At 41.5% G+C, this 21,247-nt stretch overlaps 1 protein-coding gene across 9 annotated transcripts in view; it reads right to left on the bottom strand.

Annotated features, from left to right (window-relative positions):
* Window positions 1-3,520: 3,520 nt before the first annotated feature.
* The window catches only part of RACGAP1 (Rac GTPase activating protein 1), a 30,198-nt gene continuing 12,471 nt past the window's right edge, over window positions 3,521-21,247 (bottom strand). For 8 of the 9 annotated variants that reach the window (XM_027592612.2, XM_027592616.2, XM_027592611.1 and 5 more), the window contains 15 exons: window positions 17,057-17,259; window positions 15,950-16,086; window positions 14,927-14,996; window positions 12,785-12,838; window positions 12,039-12,119; window positions 11,314-11,440; window positions 10,637-10,767; window positions 9,820-9,984; window positions 8,502-8,597; window positions 8,034-8,232; window positions 6,709-6,814; window positions 6,400-6,532; window positions 6,138-6,273; window positions 5,113-5,221; window positions 3,521-4,786 (listed from right to left, as the gene is read on the bottom strand). In XM_027592612.2, coding sequence (XP_027448413.1) covers window positions 4,711-4,786; window positions 5,113-5,221; window positions 6,138-6,273; window positions 6,400-6,532; window positions 6,709-6,814; window positions 8,034-8,232; window positions 8,502-8,597; window positions 9,820-9,984; window positions 10,637-10,767; window positions 11,314-11,440; window positions 12,039-12,119; window positions 12,785-12,838; window positions 14,927-14,996; window positions 15,950-16,086; window positions 17,057-17,259 — 1,823 coding nt within the window. In that variant the 3' untranslated portion in view covers window positions 3,521-4,710. The remainder of the gene's footprint in view (window positions 4,787-5,112; window positions 5,222-6,137; window positions 6,274-6,399; window positions 6,533-6,708; window positions 6,815-8,033; window positions 8,233-8,501; window positions 8,598-9,819; window positions 9,985-10,636; window positions 10,768-11,313; window positions 11,441-12,038; window positions 12,120-12,784; window positions 12,839-14,926; window positions 14,997-15,949; window positions 16,087-17,056; window positions 17,260-21,247) is intronic. The other variant, XM_027592619.2, reaches the window with a different exon arrangement.

Genomic DNA, 21,247 nt, shown 5'->3' with positions numbered 1-21,247 from the left:
AAAACTCACCTAAGGACAGATCCACTTGTTAGTTTTGACAACAAAAGACTTTAGGCCACTAACTACACAGACACATTCTCCTTTGAGCTGATTTTTTTTTTCTTTCCTCTGAGGTCTATTCTTCTGATTCCAGGTGTGTGCATGTGTGGACACAACAGACAGACTACCTCTTCTTGGAGAGCACTGGGCCCTGGAGTTGATGAGGAAGAAAGCTGAGCAGCCCTCAGAAAGCCCTGGCACAGAGCAGGCTGCTGAAGAGAGATCACTCGACGACTTCTTACTCAAAGCCAGATGGTGAACATGAGACGGGGTGAGAGCTAATGCCACTCAGGGGGAAAGCCAATAAGCTAATCCGCTGACACGTTTCTAGAAGCAGGCTGATGGCTTTGGCTCAGAGACTCGCCTGTTCTTGGCTCTGAGCTTCAGAGCACTAAAGATGCACATGGGTGACCTGGGAACGGACTCCCACCAGGAGGAATCTCAAACACTCACACCAGCTCATCCACCTCCTTCCACACAGGAAGCAGCCCTGGGTCACCAACCAAGCCCAGGGCTCCCACTCTACAAGACAATAAGCCCAACCATTAAGACATTTCATTCTCCTGTCCCAAATGCTTTTCCCAGCAGTCTGGGCCTCCCTGCTCCTTCTGGGTCATCTGTAAATAAGCACATCCGCATACAGCCTTGCATGGAATCATTTATGTACCTAATAATATATCAACAGACCCCACAATGCTGATCTAAAATAGCAAGCACCACAGCTGAACTCCAGTAGGAGCTGTAATCCCCAGGTTCTTATCCCCGCTAAACTATAGATTAGTTTGTGGGAATTTAAGCCAAATCACCCCTCTGAATTTGTCAACTAGGATAAGATTACCTGCCCACCCTACATGGATGTGGTGACATCAGGTAAGATGATGAATGAAAGCACTTGGTATACTGTCAATCACCATATTACATTTCCTAGAGACTTTATGAGGAATCGGTTAATTCCATCTTCACTGAAAACCAGAGAAGATATTAACCGGCAAGTGCTTTATTAGAAATCTAAATATCCATTTATACGTGTCTGAGCCTAGCACACAGATGGGTGTCCAACTGTGTGAGATGTGAGAGCAATCTGTATCAAAACAATGCAACTAAATGAAGCTGGCAAGTTATAGAGGGAGAAGGTAGACAAAAGGAAAATTCCTGCTTCCAACTCCGAGTCCCTGAAAAGTGGCCTCCTTTCCCATCCCACACAACTGCGGAGGACAAGGCTCCCACACACTACAAGGTTATTCCTAGTGACGTCAAACTGCCTTCTGCCTGACTTCGTGAATAGAAACCATCAACAAATACAGACTCTGAGAAGCAGAGTCTGATAAATTATACAAGTTAAGAACCCTGGCCCCTGGCCTGGGGGCTTCACTTATTTACAAAACAGGCCAACTCCAGGGAGCAGATTTTTTTTTTAAATCACTGAATTCCTAGGTTAAGTGACCATTCTCCAAATCCTGTTTCTATGAAAAGCACAATGACTAACATAACCGAACTCTGCATGCTTAAAATCTTTTTGCACCAGTGGCTGAAACCCGAGTCACGATCAAGACTATCATCGAAGCACATGGATCGAGAACCTACTGTATGAACTGTGCCTCCCTTGCTTCTCAGATCAGGACTCCATAACAGCCCCTTCCCTACGTCTTGCAGAGCCTCAGAAAAGGTGGCGCACGAGTAAGCAAACCACTGCTCGGTATTCCAGACTCACCATGGTGGGTCTCCCAAATGTTTTTCCACCGGGAAATCACATCCCAGGAAATCACACAGTGTATCACGTACTGTATGTATATGTGTATGTGTCTGTTTGAAGCTTGAGGTGGGCAGGGGGGTCCTGCTGTTAACGAAACCAACCCAGCAAGGCTGATGGGTTTGCTGCCTGTACTCAGCACTCCTGGTCACTTTGTGCTGCCCAATAATTTAAGCAGGAATTTAAGAATTCAAGACCCCTTTCAATGCCACAGGTGTAGTTCATAGCCAAAAATGGCCATTTTTGTCATGGTAAATCACTTGAACACTCTATAGTCCTCTGATGGAAACTCAGATGCTTTCTATTTCTGCAATGAATTCACGTTCTTAAGAGAAATCATTAGACGCCCAGTAATAAATACAAATTGTTGCTACTGAATCAAACCACGCAATGCTTGCCCAGTTAAATAAACATCAAACTTGGGGCGCCTGGGTGGCTCAGTCGTTAAGCGTCTGCCTTCGGCTCAGGTCGTGATCCCAGGGTCCTGGGATCGAGCCCCGCATCAGGCTCCCCGCTCAGCGGGAAGCCTGCTTCTCCCTCTCCCACTCCCTCTGCTTGTGTTTCCTCTCTGTCAAAAAAAAAAAAAAATCTTAAAAAAAAAATTTAAAAAAATAAACATCAAACTTAGGAGTCTTACCTAGACTGAGGGAGAACGGACTTAAAAATTTAGATTCTGGTTATTTAGCAAGTGAGAGAGTGAAGTTAAACTGCATTAAAGGCGGGGTAAGAGGCAGCATCAGAAAGGGTTTAGGGGCAGGAGCTACTCCTGCTACTCCAAAGCACTGGACCATTTCCTTAGATCTCACATCAAGGAAATACAATTTAATTAAGAAAGCCCTCGAAAGTCAAGCTGTTCCACATGAAGTACTATTAAAGAAGTTGAAGGTGGGTACATATTTCCCTTTGCTAATATCAGAATTATTTTCATGGCTGAGGTCTCTTGGCCTAGCCCGAAACTGAGCAACTGGCTGCCAACATCTGACACACAGGACCATTTCCTTTTTCGTTAATAGGCCATCAGTTCCTGCATAGGGTAGTCTTGCCTTCACTAACATTATACAATCCATTTACTTCCTCCACATTAGTGACTTAAAATGCACCTTGGGGAGATACTACAGAACAGCAAATATGGAGCCAGGCCAACACAGGCTTACACAGACCTAAGGAAAAAGATGGCATCTAGGACAAAGTTAAAAAATAAAACTTAACAGGCATGTGTGTGTGTGTAAAGGGGGGTAAGAGGAGAAGGGACCCGTCCTCTTTCAATTTGCTGAGGCAAAATATCGCTGCTGAGAGCTGCTACCTCCTGGGAAAAAAGCCAGTAGGTTGCCTCCTCTCTCCGTGGTTACATATTAAGCCTGCAACTGTTTACGCTCAATCTCAGATACATTCTGTTCACCAGCTTCAGAGTTCCAAGTGCAGGTGCCCTCAGTTAATCATCCCAGCTCACTCCAGAGGCACTTCCAGCAGTGAAGGATGTTCCAGGCAGTCAGCCAGCCAGAGTTGTCTTTTTTCTTTTTTCTTTTTTTTTTTAAACTGCACCATTCTGGTCCCTAAAGACTTGTTTAAAAAGTTTGGTTTTTGTTTAAAGTAGTTTCTTCAAAAGAGAGGATAACAGTCAAAAGACAAATCTAGCACTTCAATTTGGACAATGAAAGAGACTGAATGAGAAACGAAGAAACAAACTCCTGGTGGGGGCCACACTGGGGGAGGGGAGAGAATGAAAATGAATAATGGACCAAAACACTGAGGAAAAATATTTTCTTTAAAAAGGCGTTGAAGGTTACCTTCCAGGACAAGAAAACCAACCTCACAGAACTTTTGAATATACGATTTACTTTTTTCCAAATATTATTCTAAATATGTGTTTTACAGACAAAGGTCACTATGGGTCAAAAACATTCTACAGAAGAAAGCATTTTTGTAGACATTGGAAATAATTTTAATAAAAGAAAAAGTTCATATTTATCTAGATGTGGCTATGTTCCATAGGAAGATTTTAGCAACCAAAGTGCAAAGACAAAATGACTGTGGCTTTTGTTGCCACACAAAATATTGACAATCTCCCCTTATAGGCTACTCTTAATTGTGAACTGGGACGCCAAATAGACGGCATATGACCTTTAGAAGTCAGGCTCCAATGGACAAGGGGACGGGAGGGTCAAGCATCAGAATGAATTCAACTGAAATACAAACTGGCTCTGACCCCAACCAAACCCAAAGCCCAGTCAGAGGCCCATTAGAGATAAATACAAGTTGTAGCATCACTTTTACAAGGTTGTGCCACTTAACACTATTACACCTAATCAATCCGAATCAAAGCTAGTAAGCACACCCCCATCACTAGTTCTGTCCTCACCCTATATCCATCTTTATGAAGGCTCCGCGTTACAGCTGAGTTCATGCTGGGGAAAGGGGACCTCCAAGTTCTCAGAAGGAGCCATCCTAAATCCTCTGTCCAACCTTTCTTTACCCTGCCCTCCCACCTCCCACCCTGAGACAAGTCAGTCTTAACCAAAGAGGTGCAGCTTCTGTCACTGTCTCATGGAAATTAGTTCTAAATAACACCCGAGAAAGATCAGTCATGAGCAGCATTTGGCTTTAAGCCAAAGGGATGCGCCTGCCCCAGCCCCCCCACCCCCAATCACAATGAATTCCATATTCTCCCTTCTACCGCTATAAAGATCTCCCATCTAAAAGCTCCCAACAACGACAGCACAAGGTGTTGATATGACATTACTTGAGGAGAAAGAGAGGGAGATATATATAGTTTTAATAAAACCCCCATGCACAATTAAACTTGATGAAAAGCCTGGAGAATGCTAAAAGTAGTAACGAGTACAGGAGGCTGCAAAGCAGAGAGTACAGGTGCGCCCTTCCTTGCAGTCAGGGAATGCGGGCAAGTAACAGGAGATGTGACTTCACTTTAGCATCGGAGAAGCAAAAAAGTTGCCTTGCCGTCCTAGGTTGGTGGCAGACTTGCTTTTGCTCCCAAATCTACGGAGAATGAACCAAAACAGTATTCTATGAAAAGAAGGCAAATCAACAACTCTAACATTACTTGATATTATCAGCTAAAAATAGGAAACCCTCCTCAACTACTCGGCAAACTATTCTTTGTCGCCTGAGATGAGAGAGGGGAAACGAAACCTTTAGACCCTTTTCAAAAAGGGGTCCTTATGGCTCCAGATTAGCTTTTAAAGGCTAGCCGCTAGCTGAAGGCCTCATTCCATTTTCCCTTCAATACGAGCTTCGGTATGCTGGGAAAAGAGGTCTAAGGAAAGAGTCCTTTTTTAGTTCCCAAGCCAGCTGGTTCCACATACCTGGGCGTGTTCTTGGTGAGGGTGGAGCGCACTCTCTGCGACAGGGAACTAGATGAAGGAGTCTTGAGAAGCTGATGCTCAGGAGTGGTCACGGGCCCCAGTAAACTCACTTCAGTCAAAGTTAAGACACATTTTTAAAGGAAGGGCAAAAAGAAAAGCACCCTTGTGGGTGACCAGTTTTCAGCTGAATACTCTACGAAGCACTTTAAGAGCTAAGGTTAGAGACCCAAGCAAAGTCCCAGAGATCATTTTTGTCATCGTCTGTAACACACCAGTCTATCTTCTGAACTATGTAGGCAACTGCTCAATGAAGAGCTGACATTCACTTCCTGATTTAGGCCATTCTCAAACTCCAACATTCACAAATCTAATGTTTGACCACTTGATTCTTACCTATAAAGAACAACGTTCTTTCTTAAAAAGGATCTTGCAAAAATGAGAGGTCAAGTCTCCAATGCCAGTAATGTTGGAAGAAACCAAACTCAAACATTTTTGGTGGCAATACAAATTGGCAAAAGTCTTTAAGAAATCAAGTTGGTGAAACATAAAAATGTTCAAGCCCTTTAATTCAGCGATTCCCACTCCTGGGAATTTAATTTTAGGGGAAACAGAGGTATATACATATAATGCTGATGTCAGCATTATTAGTAACTATGGAAAATTCAAAAATAACATCAATTCCTAATGGAATGTGTTAAGTAAATTACTATTTACAACCATAAAAATAAAATTATATAGTAACAGAAAACATTCTCACAATATGCTAAGCGAAATAAGATCAAATTATATCTAAATTGTTATTGTATTTCTAAAATATCCATATGTATAAGGAAAAGAAGGAGAACCACATTTCATAAAAGTGAAAAAAGAAGTTAGGATGATAGAACTGTACAAATTTTCTTTTAATGTTAGAATCCTCATAACAAACTTAATTTTATTGAAGAATATGAATTCTAAACAGCTCTAGCAAAGGCAGGGAGAGGGTAAATGCCCAAAACCAGAGAGGGAGTCAGGTCGGGCCTTACCTTTAATATCTGGTGTCTGTGGCGTTGAAAAGGCATTTGAGTTTTCAATGACATGCATGGGGTCAATGTTCTCTTGTTCCACCATCATGAACTGACTCCAGTACTCCAGGGGCAGTGAAAGCAGGCGCTCTACCACCTAAACAGCCACCAAACAGGTTAGCACACTTTCAAAGCTTAGGGCCTACCTCTCACCACTCTCTCATGTTATCAGGTCAAACAGGTTTATATATATGTATTTTATATATACAGTGCACTTGCCTACCTTGGGCTGACGCTTGGTGTCCTGTAACATTACCACTGGATCTGGATTGGGCACAGCATGGGCAACTATGGTAGGCCCAAAGACTTTAGCCAGATTGGCCACATCCATTTTAGTGTTTGGGCTCTGAGCCACTCTAAAGCAAGAGAACACTCAATTAGAAGACTTGCTCTTCCGCTTAAACACAGACCAAAACATAAGATCTACCAGTAAACAATTCACCCTTCACATTCCCTCCCTAACACCCAACCCACATTATGTTCCCCGTGGCAAATTCCCAAGCTCCCAGAAGCAAGTTTCTGCCGTACTCACCTCTGCAAGTGAATCATGAGGAATGCTAATGTGTCCCTGTTGGCCTGGGGCAGTTCACCAACGGCCTGGTACATGGCAGCTATGCTGTTGTCCTCGTCTGTGATTTCTGCAAATGCAAAGGAAACACCAAGAGGCCTAGACTTCTTTCCCTTGACAGCGTGCTTCCAAGTGATCGACCACAAAGTCTCATCTATACAGTAAGCTTCTGAAACTTCTGATTAGGTTCATGACTGCATCAAACTCCAGTTTCATTAACAAGCAGGACACTGGCCAATAGCTCAATATTAGAAATCAGAACCTTTAAAAAAAAAAAAACGGCTCCCGCAGTTAGGGAAAGCAGCTAGCAACCCACGTGCTGGGAAGGCAGGCACACAACTGCAGCGACTACAATTACCAAGGTGTTCGTTTATAAACCACAGTCAGGGGCCTACTACGGACCAGGTACTACTGTAGGTACTCAGGTAAAGCAGAATTAAACAAAGACCTTGCCTCATGGAACTCACATTCTATTGGAGGAGTGAGTCAAAAAGCAGGTATCTATCAGTTGTGCTATATAGTAGAAGCTAGAAAGTAATGGGCGCAGTTATTTTGGACAAGGTGGTCAGGAAAGGTGTTTCTGAGGACAAGATACCCAAAAAGAAACCTGAAAGAAATAAAGGAGCAAATCATGCAAATACATTCCAGGCTGAGACAATAACGAATGCAATGGCCTCAAGAGGGGAGTAAGCTTGGTCATGTGCTAAGAACTGCAAGCATCCCAGCGGATCGGGAGAAGAAAGAAGGGAAGGGTGTTGAGATAAATGATTCTAGAGACATAACCAGGAGCCGAATCCTACAGGTGGAGTCTTTGGGGCCATGTGAAGGACTGTGGATTTTATTCTGAGAGCAATGGGAAGTCACTGGAGAATACTAAGGACAGAAGAGACATCATCTAATTTAAACTTTGGAAGGACCCCTCTAGATACTGTTTGAGGATCATACAGAGGGCCGAGAATAGAAAGAGGAAAATCAGTAGGTTCTTTTGTCACTCCAGGATGAGAGATGTCAAGAGTGGTTGCGGTAGGAGTGGCAAATTTCAATTTTAAGATAAATTTTACAAGACCTTTGCTGACAAGATCCACAGGCCTTCACATGGCCCCCCCGTCAGTACCCTGTATAGTTTAGACAAGAAGAGGACGGGCACCAAGAACACTGATATAGCTCTTCTTCCATCAAACCATGTGTGCATCCACAATGTTGCAGGCACTATACTGGGCGGTACAAGGAAGAGTCCAGATTACCTGCCCCTGCGGGACTCACATTCTAGTATTAAGATCTCCTCTTACCTGCCGCCTCCATGAAAGTCTTGTTGAGCCGAAAAGTCAGAAGGGGTTCTTTGAGGTTTCGGAGGAAGTCCTTCAGGAGGCTACAGATAGCGTGGATATCATCCACTTTGCTGAGGAGGGGTACAGTTTTCACTCTGAGGAATTTCTCTTTCAGCTCTTTTACTGTCCGGTCACAGCCAGAGATCCGATACAGGCCTGTCTATTATCAAGGTGACACTTTCAGTTAAGAACTCCTAATTATTAACACAAATAAGGTGGACTTTTTTTTTTTTTTTAAGAGAGAGTGGGGGGCGGGGTGGGCAGGAGTGGGAAAGAGGGAGAGGGAGAGAGAATCTTAAGCAGACTCCACGCCCAGCTCAGAGCCTGACACAGGCCCAGTCTCACAACCCTTAGATCGTGACCTGAGCTGATATCAAGAGTTGGTGGCTTAACTGAGCCACCCAGGCACCCCTGAAGGTCGACTCTTACCTCAGTCAGCCCTCTCTGCTCAATCTCATTTACGCAATGGACAACAATGGAGGGGATCATTGGAGAAGTCTGGGACACATAATCTGCCAGCATTCCCTGAAAAGGGAGAGTTTTAAATTATTATTTATACCACTTAGACCAGCAAATCAAGACTAGTAGGAAGAACCATCTCCAAACTAATACTCAGGCTGGGACATGACGTTTACTTTTAAACTCCTATTCCCAAACCATATATTAGAACAGAGACTCTCAGCTTTTTTTTTCCTACAACTCCAACAGGACTGATCTATGGTCACATACACCACACTCTTACATGAACAAGTAATAAGACCACTAGCTACAACTCTGCTCCTGCTTCTCCTCTCCTCAAGGGCCTCAGAAAGCAAGCAATAATGAGATTACAGGTATGGCCTTTAATATGAACTAATTTATTATTCTAAAAAAGAAAACCTTTTTTACCCTTTAATTATCCTTAGAAAAATTATTTAACACAACTCACAGTCGATCGGGACACAAACCTATCTGTAGAGGAGAACTCCATGGTTCTCTATCAGAGTAGAAAAAATTTGTAACCAATTACATGCACGAATAAGAACTGTTAAGATTAAAGAAAAGTAACATTTGATTTGCTAGGGGCTGGGTAGCAGCATAATCATTTTGTTCTGAATCTTGTTAATGTTATTTGTACAATAAATAATTTCTTAATAGATTGAATCAGTTTTTAAAAATAAGCAATCTAATCTTAATAGCTTAGTATGGAATACCTCTAACATAAGAGGAAGAACATTCACAGATGAAATTATATGATGGCTGGGATTTGTTTCAAACTAATTCACTGGACAGGGCCAAGAGGAAGACATGGGGGTACTGATAAATTAAGACTGGACATGAATTAGTAATCACAGAAGTTGAGTGATAGGAACCAGGGGTTAGTTATCCTAATCTACTTCTGTATATGTTTGGAATTTTAAAAAACAAGAATAGGATGTGGAGCGGAAGGAAGAGAAGAGGAGGAAAGGAAGGGGGAGGCGGAGGGAGGAAGGAGGAAGGAAAGAAGGAAAAGGAGGGAGGGAGGGAGGATGAGTAGAGAAGAGCGGAGAGGGCGGAAGGAGGGAAGGGAAGAGAAGTCTGCTATAGAAAAGCTACTAAACAGACAAAGCCAAGCAGGACTCGGCTGCAAGTTAACATTTTATCATTTCTCTTCATCATTCGTGGGAAAAACTATGCTTGGCATCACTAATTTTAGGATAAAAACTGACATTAAGTTTTCAAAAAGCTAAAGAAGCAGTAACACAAGGACGGCCCCCATAGGTCCTACCTCTCCAATCTTGACAGGCGTTCCTATTAGGGTAGGAATGCAGGGAAGGGGACAGCGGTCCCGACATTCTGGGTGAGAGACCACACGACAGTCACGACACTTCAGAGACAGCTTGCCAAATTTTATCCGCTTTCCACATGGAACACAAGATTCAGGTTTAATAACCTGAGGACAAAAGAGGACAGAAATAACAGAGGGGTCTGATTTAGAAAATTATCATCATCAACAACCAGCATTTATTAAGCACTTAGGATGTACCAAACAACTTCCTAATCCCTTTACAAATACTTGTGTAATTCTCACAATAGTCCTACAACACAGGTTTTGTTCTTCAAGCTAAGGAAACAGAAGCCAACGAGGCTGTGTAATTTGCATAAGGTCATCCAGCTGGAAGGGGGCAGTGTGCAGTAGTGGAAAGAACCTGTTGACAAAATCTCCATGTTAACTCTGCCACTTGCTGTCCTGTGGCTCAAACAAGGCAGTTAACTCTTCTGAGCCTCAGGTTGCTTGGGCTTTTTATGAGGAAATCCAATGGGACAAAGGTAAAGTGTGCTATATTCAAGCATACTATGTAAATACGTATCACTAAAAAGCATAAACAACTGCTTCTGAAAAGCTGCTTTCATGTACTATTACTCACAGAATGGGAAGATATAGACCCTCTGTAACCAGCAGTCAGCCCTGAAGAGTAGAACTGAAAGGAAATCTGACATTTAACTTTCTAACACTAAGTTATTTAAATCTGTTCCTGGTATATATTACTTTCACAATAAAAAAATTAAGTGTGCCCAAAAGAAGAAAGAGCAATCACATCTACCGTCTTAGAGACAAAGTCATGCAGGCGCATCCCTCCATTACTCTGTGGAGTGCTGGAACTGTCTGTCTCAGTTCTTGGCTCCAGCTGCCTATTGCTCAAGGTGGAGTCGCTATTCCAAGGTTGCAAAGTACCTAGAAAACAAGCAACTTTAAGCTTCTTAATATTTTGTTCCTTGTGAATTTTAACCCCGATTTTAATATAACTAGTAGACAACCAGTAATTTGTAACCATAATCAGAAGCGACAACAATGGCTATGCAGAAAAACTCATTTCAAGAATAATGAGTTATGGGGCACCTGGGTGGCTTAGTCGGTTGAGCATCCGACTCTTGGTTTCGGCTCAGGTCATGATCTCATGGGTCCTGGGATCAAGGCCCGTGTGGGCCCATGCTCATCGGGGAGTCTGCTTGAAGATCCTCTCCCTCTGCCCCTCCCTCTCTCGCCAATAAATAAATAAATATTAAAAAAAAAAAAGAAAGAAAGAAAAAGAAAGAACATATTATGTGTGAGTGGCACAGGCCAGGCTAGCAATCCAAAGGTATAACACAGTGCTCTGGCCTTCAGTAAGCAGTAGCAAGAAACTACCCACAATATCCAATCCCTACCTCAAAGGGTTCTAAAAAGCCAAGTCTCCCGAAATTTCACCAGTTGTTTTACACAGGCGATTTAGCTACAAACCCAGTGGACCTGTTTTCCTTCGGCTTCTTGTCCAATATGGCACAGTCTCAATTGTGGACACAGCTTCGATGGGCCCACCATCATTGGGAACAGTCACTGTAGTTTTTGCAACTATGGATTCATTTCCCTGAAACAAAAGTAGAAATGAGGGAAGGACAAACATGTGAATCTAATTTCCCCTCCACCATAGGATAATTTTGGAGTGGTTGAAAAATTCCCGAATCTTGGTCAGGAATTACAACCCCAGCTCAAAAACACTCAGTTGAAACCTCATACTTTCGAACAGAAATATAGGTCACAGAGGCATACATACAAGCAACTAAGAATCAAATACAAAGCTGACAGTTGTTTACTCAATCAGAGTGATTCCATTCATATGGATGATAAGGATCCTATTGTTACATAGAAAAACTTGCCAAATCTCTCTCTCAAAATAACGTTGCAGTGTTGACTCAGGGTTCTATTTATTTAATTATTTGAGAGACAGAGAGAGCACAAACGGGGAGGGGCAGAAGGGGAGGGAGAGGGACAAGGAGACTCCCCACTGAGCAAGGAACCCAACGTGGGGCTTGATCCCAGAACCCCGAGATCATGACCTGAGCCAAAGTCAAATGCTTAACCGACTGAACCACCCAGGCACCCCTTGACTCAGGATTCTTAATGGTTGGGGCCACTAACCTCTGATGTATTCACAACCACAATTCTCTTGGCCTGACTATTCTTACCTGGTCTACTGTGGAGCCAATGGAACGAGTCTTCTTTACAGGTCCGGGGGGACCATCAGTGAACTGTCGGCTACTAGAGCGCTGGAAAGGAGACAAAGACCAAGAAGTTCAGTGTGAAACAGAAGATCTGAAGCACGGAAAATAAAATTATTCCATTAGACAACTTGGGTGAAAGTCCTAGGTACCAGGGCTATGGTAAATAACAATATCCTCTCTCTCATTCTATTTCCACATGAAGCTTAAGTTGTACCAACACAAAAATGCCCTCAGTGCCCTAAAAGAAACAAGCAAGCTTTGGAAAAATTTAGATGACAGCACCAGAAAAAGTCAAGCTGTAATCCTATCTAAGGACATGAAGTCTTTGGAAACATATTAAGTGCCCTAAACAAGCACACACAGAGAGCTCTGCATATCCCATTATACACACATTTCATCTGAAAATTCTATTAGAGTACAAAAGTCCTGTGTAAAATTCCTCTGACAACTCAAAACAAACTCAAGTATATCCTTTTCCACTCCATGAATGAGCTGAGGCAGCCAGAACAGTGAAACAGTTAAGATTCTATCCTGAGTTACTACCCTGAGAATCGTCCATACCACCCCCCAGCATGAATTCATTTGTAATAGGTGTTTAACTATGGTTAGAGCAACATGTCAGGAATGCTGTATCATGGAAAAATTTCTAGAGTAAACTCCTTTATTGTAATTTTGTAAAAACAACAAAAACTAAACAAAACCATACGTACCCTCTTTTCTCTCTTCTTCAGTTTGAAAGTCTTTACCAAAGAAGAATCCCAATCCTGTTGACAATTACACTGCATTAATTTCTTTCTGTGATTAGGCCTCCCCTAAACCCTGTGCAAATAAATTTACAGAGAACTTTAAAGGCTTTTTGAGTCAGACTGCCTAACTTACAATTTGGGCAAAGGGAAGGGAGGGTCTCAAGTGCTGTAGCTAGAGCTATGGTAAGTTAACTTGCTTTCTTTCTAAAATTGAAGCTATTATAATAGAGTCAGGAGTCAATACCACAGAGGCAAGAAAAGGGTAAAGAATCAACTTCTGTCGTGATTATCTCCAGTGCCTGGTCCTTTATTTCTGACTATTTCTGTAATTAGTTGTAGAACTCACAGAATCTCAGGCACTATACTGATCGGGTTAGATGTCCTTCTTACTCTTAAGGGATTGCTATCTAATCAGACGTTCTGTACAATGTAGCCACTTAAAAAGTTCTAGTTCAGGTTTTACATTTCCCAAACATCCCTCTTCCTTGGGCCCCAACAAAGACATTCACCACTGAAGAATTATATTTTTACCATGGTCTAGTTTCACTTCACTTAGTTTAACCATTTACATTCATGTGATTTCCCTACTCCTAATAATTCCTGAAAACACAAAACCCAGAAACAGTAGTACATAGCAACTGGTAGCTTAGCTAAATGAAATCTAATCTCTCCAATTCCTGGTTACGTAATTTAATTTACCTACTGATTATTTGATTCAGTTTGGGTTACAACAGATACACCATAAGTAGGTCTAGCTCCAAAATCAGCTACTAATATGTTCTAGTTTTACTATATATCCCAGACCTATTCATATCATTCCTTACTATGTATATCTATAAAATGGCAATGATTTCCCCAAACACTGATTTGGGACAGAACGCTCCTAGCCCACATAACAAGTAGTCTTCACTTCTTTCACTATCAGAAAACCATCCACAAATAACCTCCTGATTTATTGCTTTGTTTGCTAGCTTTCGGCCAGTAAAACAGGCAAGATACACAAACCAATAAACCACCAGTCTCTGAACATCAAAGACTAAAATATCAAGAGATGACCTTTTATGCAGAAACACCACCATAAGTTAAGAAAAGGGTGCTGCCCCACAAAAGCAGGGTAACAAAGAGTTTAGACCAGTTAATCACTGTTGAACAAAGCATTATAGAGTGCCTGGAAACTTTGTCAGTCTTCTGGCTGAAGCTCCAGAGCACTGGTTTCCTTTTTTTTTTTTTAAAGATTTTATTTATTTATTTGACAGAGAGAGAGAGACAGCGAGAGCAGAAACACAAGCAGGGGGAGCAGGAGAGGGAGAAGCAGGCTTCCCGCTGAGCAGGGAACCCGATGTGGGACTCGATCCCAGGACCCCGGGATCATGACCTGAGCCGAAGGCAGACGCTTAACGACTGAGCCACCCAGGCGCCCCGCACTGGTTTCCTTCTAATTGTGAAGTATGACTAAGTTTTCTTCAAGAACCAAACTAATTCTGAATAAGGCACAAGTCTATTCTCTCCAAGAGCAGCAAATAAACACTGCCTGGGTAGAATCTTATTTTTTTTTTTTTTTTATTGCTAGCTGGGGCTTTTTACTAAGCCAAGATACAGTCAATTAGTACATGTAGCTCACAGATCCATTAAATAAATTTAACCTCATACCAAATCCTGAATTCTATATTCTCACTTCCAGAAACTAAATATATAAGCCAGTCTCTTATAGCCTGTGTGGATTTTTATTTTAAAATGCTAGCTCAGGGGCGCCTGAGTGGTGCAGTTGGTTAAGTGTCTGACTCTTGGTTTCGGCTCAGGTCATGATCTCAGGGTCTGAGATTGAGCCCCGCTGCATCCAGTTCCACTCTCAGTGCAGAGTCTGCTTAAAGACACTTTCTCCCTCTCCCTCTGCCCCTCCCCTACACCATGCGTTGCTTTCTCTCTCTCATAAATAAGTAAAATCTTTAAATAAATTAATCAATAAAATAAAATGCTAGCTCAGTATCTGTATCACATCAACTAATAAAACACTAATAAAGGAATTCCAGAAGAGAGGACAAGAGATTCCTGAGGGAGCAGGGGTAAGAAAAACAGACAATTCTCAGAGATCAAACGTTTATTTACCAGCGATTCGTCAGTCTTGTCAAAGCTGATATCTGATAAAATGGAACCAGATTCGTCAATAGTTGACAATCTAGATGAGAGAAACAACACAGTATTAGATACAGAAGACTCTGGAAAGTGAAATGCATGAACACTCAGAACGAGTCACAGTGGTCAGGTAACACCAGCAATTTCATAGCAGTGCCTTCCTATGGAGACAACTACAAGTTCAAAGCCTAGTTGTGGTGGCTGCTTGCTATGGTTTCCATGGGAGAGAGTGGCTGTGCACGCGTGAGGACACACGCAGCACAGCTGCTTTTTCGGCAAAGACCTCACAACAGCAGTTGAAAGTTACAGTCAGGAGCATGGGTGCTACTCCCTGCTGAACAGGCTACTAAAATTCACAGGCAGAAGAGTGAAGTTTAATCTGATCCCAATTGTAGGTGCTTTCTACAAGAAAGAGTATTACCCAGCATTAGCTTTTGAAGAAATTAAGCCCATATATCTTCTCAGTTATAAAGATTCCCCATAAAACAACCAGGCAACAAAATAAATAGCTCGAAGAGTGCTGACCTTTCCCTACGTATTGTATTGGGGGTGTTAAATTCTAAGCCTGGTTGAGACTATTTTAAATAGTGATGCAGTGGAACCAAAATTATTGTCTGGTCTTGGCTCACAGAAGGCCTTCTAAACCAGAAGAGCTACAAGAGCTCTCTGGAGAGTAAACACTGAAAGTACTGCTGAACTGCCACTTTCACCTTTAGGTTTCTTAGCAATGAGTGGGATTAGTATGTGCAGTTTAGCACCAACATCAAAATTTTACCCATGGTGAAACAACATCCTAAGGAAAGATCAAAAACAAAAGAAGATAAAAGAAATTGGGAGGCCCCTGTGCCTTTATTTCCCACCCACCCTTCCTCCAAAGTCTTTTTCTGCTTTATTCAGCACACATTCCAGAAGCAGCCTATTTAAGAGTTCAGATAGCAAGAACTTCTGACAGCTGTGTTGCTCGTGATCAGATAACAACAGATGCGGTTTCCCCACCTTTTATTCCCAGCATTGCCGCTGGACAGCTGGCCTCTGTTGAGAAAAGCCAGAGCTGATTTTTGCTCCTCACTTAGTTGAATGCTGCCAGATGTGTCACACATGAGCATCTCTCGAATCAGCTGAATCTGTCTTTCCTGCAGACCAAAGCAGAGTAAAACATCCTAACTAACCAGGGGAGAAACTTCACCTCAAATTTATGGGACGGGCAGACCAGAAGACATTAAAATACAGCATTATGCAAATGAGCCTTCAGGAAGGCTGCTACACCGATAGCATATTAATTCACATCAAGCCCAGATTGTGTCTCTGATTTCTGACTGGTAAAATGAACTCCATCCAGAATAGTGGGCTTTCTGCTACAAGACTTTTGGGTCAAGCTGGAAATCCAAGACAGTATTGCAAAATGAGGGTCCCAAAATACATTTTGCTGGCAAAAACAATTTAGTGTCATTTTATCAGGACAATTATTGGCTTCCTCTATGCATCAAAGCAGCCACCCACCTTTCTAAATGGTGGAGCAAAATGTATTAAAATGGATACAAAGCTGTGACACACTGGAACCAGTCAATTTGAGCTTACTGAGGCATTTAACACTGTACCAAGATGGATTAGTGCCTCCTCGTAAAGGCTTTCTTTTGTACCATGACCCATCCTGGTACATCAAAATGATAGTGTTCCACGTTAGTCACATTGCTCAACTGGCTGAATACATCTAGCCCTTTACCCTGAATTAGGAGCAGTAATGATGGAAAACCTTAGAGTAGCTACTCTGGGCGGCATGAGAGATAGCCAACATCTTGTGACAGACCAAGCACGCTAGGAATTCCCTGCCTAATTTTAATTCTTTAAATTCTCATCTGAAATCTAATAAGTCATAGTTTCAAGTCTAAAAGAGAAAAAAAATTTAAATTTCAGCCTATGAAGAGCAGGATTCCTACGCTGCAATTTCAGCTCCAATCAAGGCCAACTTGTCAATGGACTGGTTGCTTTTAGTTCTTTAATGTGGAAGAAGAAACTGAGTATAACTGGCAGGTGGAAACATGACCAGATGATGCCGTCCCCTCCCCCCACTGCCACAATTCTGGCGTAGAGAACAATACACACCAGCTTTTCGCAGTCAGCCTCAGCTCGCTGTCTCCGTTTGATCTCGACATCCACCTGATTGCGTGCATGCTTCAGTTTAACATCCAGAGCACTACGCTCAGTCTCTGCTTTCATCAAAAGATCTTTGTACTTCCCCAGCTCGTGGTCTATTCTCTGCCACTTTTTACGGAAATCCTCAAAGTCCTTTGCCAACTGGATGAATTCTAAGGAAAGGGGGAAACTTCAATAATTCGAGCACCAAACACAGTACTAATGCTCTAATGACAGAGTCCTCTACTCAGTTTTTCTCCAAATATATAATTAAGGGACCAGCTAAACTCTAGACAAAGCCAGCTGAAAATAACCAGGAGCAGATCCTGGATATATGTTCATCACCCTGCATGACAGCTTTGTGGAGAGCAATTCCTGTTTCGATAGGCCACTTACTTTGGCTTAGCCAGTGGCATCTGCTATGGAATAAGTAACTCATTAGTCACCTGGCTCCAGATGTAATACCAACACTGAAAGCTCCTGAACAGGAGGCAATCAAAGGGGGATACCTTTAGGGCAGCTGTCGCACACCAGGACAGTTACAGCTATAAAACAAAAACAGCCTCCTTTAGAGTCATGCATTGCTGCATCAGAGAGACGTTAAACAGCAAATTCAAATGTAACTGCTGTAATATGCTCCAGTAGATGTAGATTAATATTATAGATGTCTAGGCCTGCAATTCCATTCAACTATATAATTATACAAATATTGATTTGAAACTAAAGAGCCAATTTGCTTGTGCTGTTTAACACTGCCCTGAAGGGTGTATAAACATTTCAGTGGGAAAGACACAGGAAGAACAGATCATACTAACTTTGGGTGAGTCACTGATGGCGGAATGTGGACTCTTTCCACATGTCTGCAGAGAGAGCACAGTGCCTCAAAGCATGATAACCCTGGTGGCGTTCACGCTTGCCACCTGCTATTGGCAAAGACTGTTCTACAGTGCCTTCCTATTTTCTCGTTACCCTTGATCTATCTCTAGGCATCACTCCCCACCACCTTCATGGAGGAAGTTCCCAAGGTGTACATCTGCTGCTGGCCAAATTAACCCAGTTTACAGCCGAAACTAGGCCACAGGCACACAAAGCTAGCAGATTCTTGGGTAGTTAAGGGCACTTTTCCTGTTTGCATTTAACCTAAGAGCATAGAAACAATGAATATTGTTTCAGTCTTAATAACTGGACTAATAAAATAACTGGACTAAATTTCAAACTTACAAATTAGACTGCCAATTCAATCTAGAGAAAGCGTCTTACACAAAGGACACTTCAGTTTGTAACAAACAACAGGTTTTAGCAGAACAGGATATTATGACCTAGTTATCTTAGACAATGCAATATATATACACATAAATATATATACACATATATACACATATACATACATATATATATAGCTACAATTCAAATAGCTTTAAACAGTATGTTGGTTTTGTTAAGTTTAGAACACAACTAAATTTTCCTTTTGCCAATTTAACTATTTCAACAATGTAGATTCACAAAAAATTTTTTTAAAGAGCTGGTTCTTAGCCATGTTCACTCTGGCAATTCATCAAGTACTACACTTATGATTTGTGTACTTTTCTGATGTATGTAATAGTACTTCAATTTCAAAAAAATAGAGAACAAGAAATATACTTTTCAACTATATGTCTGAAAACTTTCTAGCTCCACACTGTGGTCCATTAAATGTTTCTAAATATAGTGCTGCATACGCACTCAAATACCTACTGAATTGAAAAACAATTTTGAGAATGAAAAGATTTCCATTGGACCTAATTTTGCTCATTTGTTTGTTCTTTAGGACACTCCTTTTTTAAAAAAAAGATTTTATTTATTTGAGAGAGAGAGAGAATGAGCGGGGGTAGGGGCAGAGGGACAGGGAGAGCCCTGGACCATCCCATCCCAGGACCCTGAGATCATGACCTGAGCCACCCAGGCACCCCAAGGACACTCCTCCTTGATAAACCTTATTAAATTTGGGTTTTAATCCCTACTCATTGTTAACTGGCATATATTATAAGTCTAAGTGAATTGGATGATGGAACTCAAACCAAATAAAGTATCAGTTCATTTCCAGGAAAGAGTTCCTATTTTAATAGTATGAATGATTCAATTACTAGTTCAACTTGGTTTGTGTTAGACCAAAACCAGAACATTTGCATACCTAAGATATTACCTAGGTACATTTCTGTTATGAACTAAATTTGCCAGGATGGGTCAAAATGGCAAGTTAGATCACAGATCAGGAAAAATTCTGATATTGGAGATCAATAAACATGGCATTTTTGGGGTCAGTTTGTGAGTCACAATTCCAACTTGGCACTAGGCCCTGTCATGAAGTACACATTCAAAAGATGTATTAATTTCCTTTAAAAAGTTATGTATATATTAAACTACAAAATGCATCTATCAAAAAGGAATTAAGGGAAATTTCCTTAAAATAAATTGAGGTTAATCTCTGATTCATTAAAAACAAAACAAAAGAGCAACAACAACAACAAAAAGGATTCGATACATAGTTCAGCAAATAGATTAAAACCGTCCCAGAGATCTTGTTTTCTCAGCTCACTCCTCCCGGGGACTTTGCACAGGCTCTTCCTTTGTTTTCCCCACCACTCTCTAAGCTTCTTAAGGGCAAGGGCGCTGTGTCTCTTTTATCTCCAGGGCCTTGTAGCACACAGTAGGCACTTAAATATTCATTGAACAAATAAATGAAGAATTGCTGTTCAGATCAAATTTAAACTCCAGGCATCCAAGCCCACCTCACCAGTCTATTCAAACTTACCTCCCACCACTACACAATACCCTTTCTTGTCCCTGCTCCCAGAACAGACCCATGCTTATTTCTGCCTTCTCCCTTGTGATCAAGCTGCGTACTCCAAACAGAATGCTCTACCTACACTCTTCTTTATGTATCCATTCTAGTCCCATCTGTTCTATGAATCCTTTCCTAATCCGTTTGTTCCACATTACATTTTTCTATACTTCCCAAAAGTATACATTTTGACACTTGTATTATCTTCTGTTTCATAAGAAACCTATCTCTGAAACTTAAGTACCATAATCTCCTTGACGATAGGCACCAAGTCACATACACTGTAGAATCACCTACTGTACACAGCGTAACACAAACCTAGCATTGTGTTGGTACACAACAGGTACCTGATAAATATTAAGTTATATTTATTCCCAGTTTACACACCAACGACATGAAAAAAAATTCAGGCAGTTCATGATAAAATAAGAATAGAAGATAAAAACAATGAAGACCGGGGAAATCATTGTTTGTCTGTTTTTATTTTTTTTTTCTTTTTAGACCGGGGAAATCAAAGATAAGTAGGTTATTACAGTCATTTTATTTGAATATTAACCTTCACTCTGCTCTTTCGGGAATCTTGGACTTAGCTAAAAACAACAACATGAACAAACCTATACAAGAAGGAGAGAGAAAAATGAAGTGACTGACGAAACACAAGAATAAAGAGTCAGGATACTTAACCATGGGAGGAATTCCTAGGGTCAAAGAAGAGGACAGAGACTGAAGTGGTTGTAGAAAGGAGATTCTAGAGTCTAGAAAACATGAAGCCACCCTATTTCCTCAAAAGCCAACATTCCAAGTTTGGGATTTGGAGAGGGAGGCAAAACATACCTCTATTTTAGAACAGGAATCAATGGGAAGATAGAAATGTTTTTATAAAACAAGGATACCTGTAAAAATAAATATCTAACTTTTTTGGCATAATTACTTTCAAAGTATTTTCACAACTAACTAGTATCTCATTTTTATCCACAAATGCTCACAGCACTCCCACAAAGATAAAGACATTTGAATTCCTATTTTTTACAGGTGGAGACACAGACACAGAAATGAGTTAAAAGCCAGCCCGAGTTACTGGGACTCCAAACCGCAGATTCCTTCCTCTGCCCCCATATCCTATCAGCTGCCTCCTCATAATGATCTTATTATCACAGTCTCTTCTACCCATTTCCCCTTATTTCCCTCTTCACAAACACCATTCTAGTTAGGGCTCCTTCTGCCTCTTCCCTGAGCTATGGCAACCACATCCTCATCGGTCTCCCGGCCTCCCCCTCTGCCAGGGTCATCTTCCAGAAGCTCTGCTCTGATTATGCCACCCCCCCCCTTACTCCTACTCC

Source organism: Zalophus californianus, chromosome 9 (assembly GCF_009762305.2).
Source record: "Zalophus californianus isolate mZalCal1 chromosome 9, mZalCal1.pri.v2, whole genome shotgun sequence".
NCBI lineage: Eukaryota > Metazoa > Chordata > Mammalia > Carnivora > Otariidae > Zalophus > Zalophus californianus.
The sequence above is the reverse complement of the archived record's forward strand: the minus strand, read 5'-3'. Positions and strand labels throughout refer to the sequence as shown.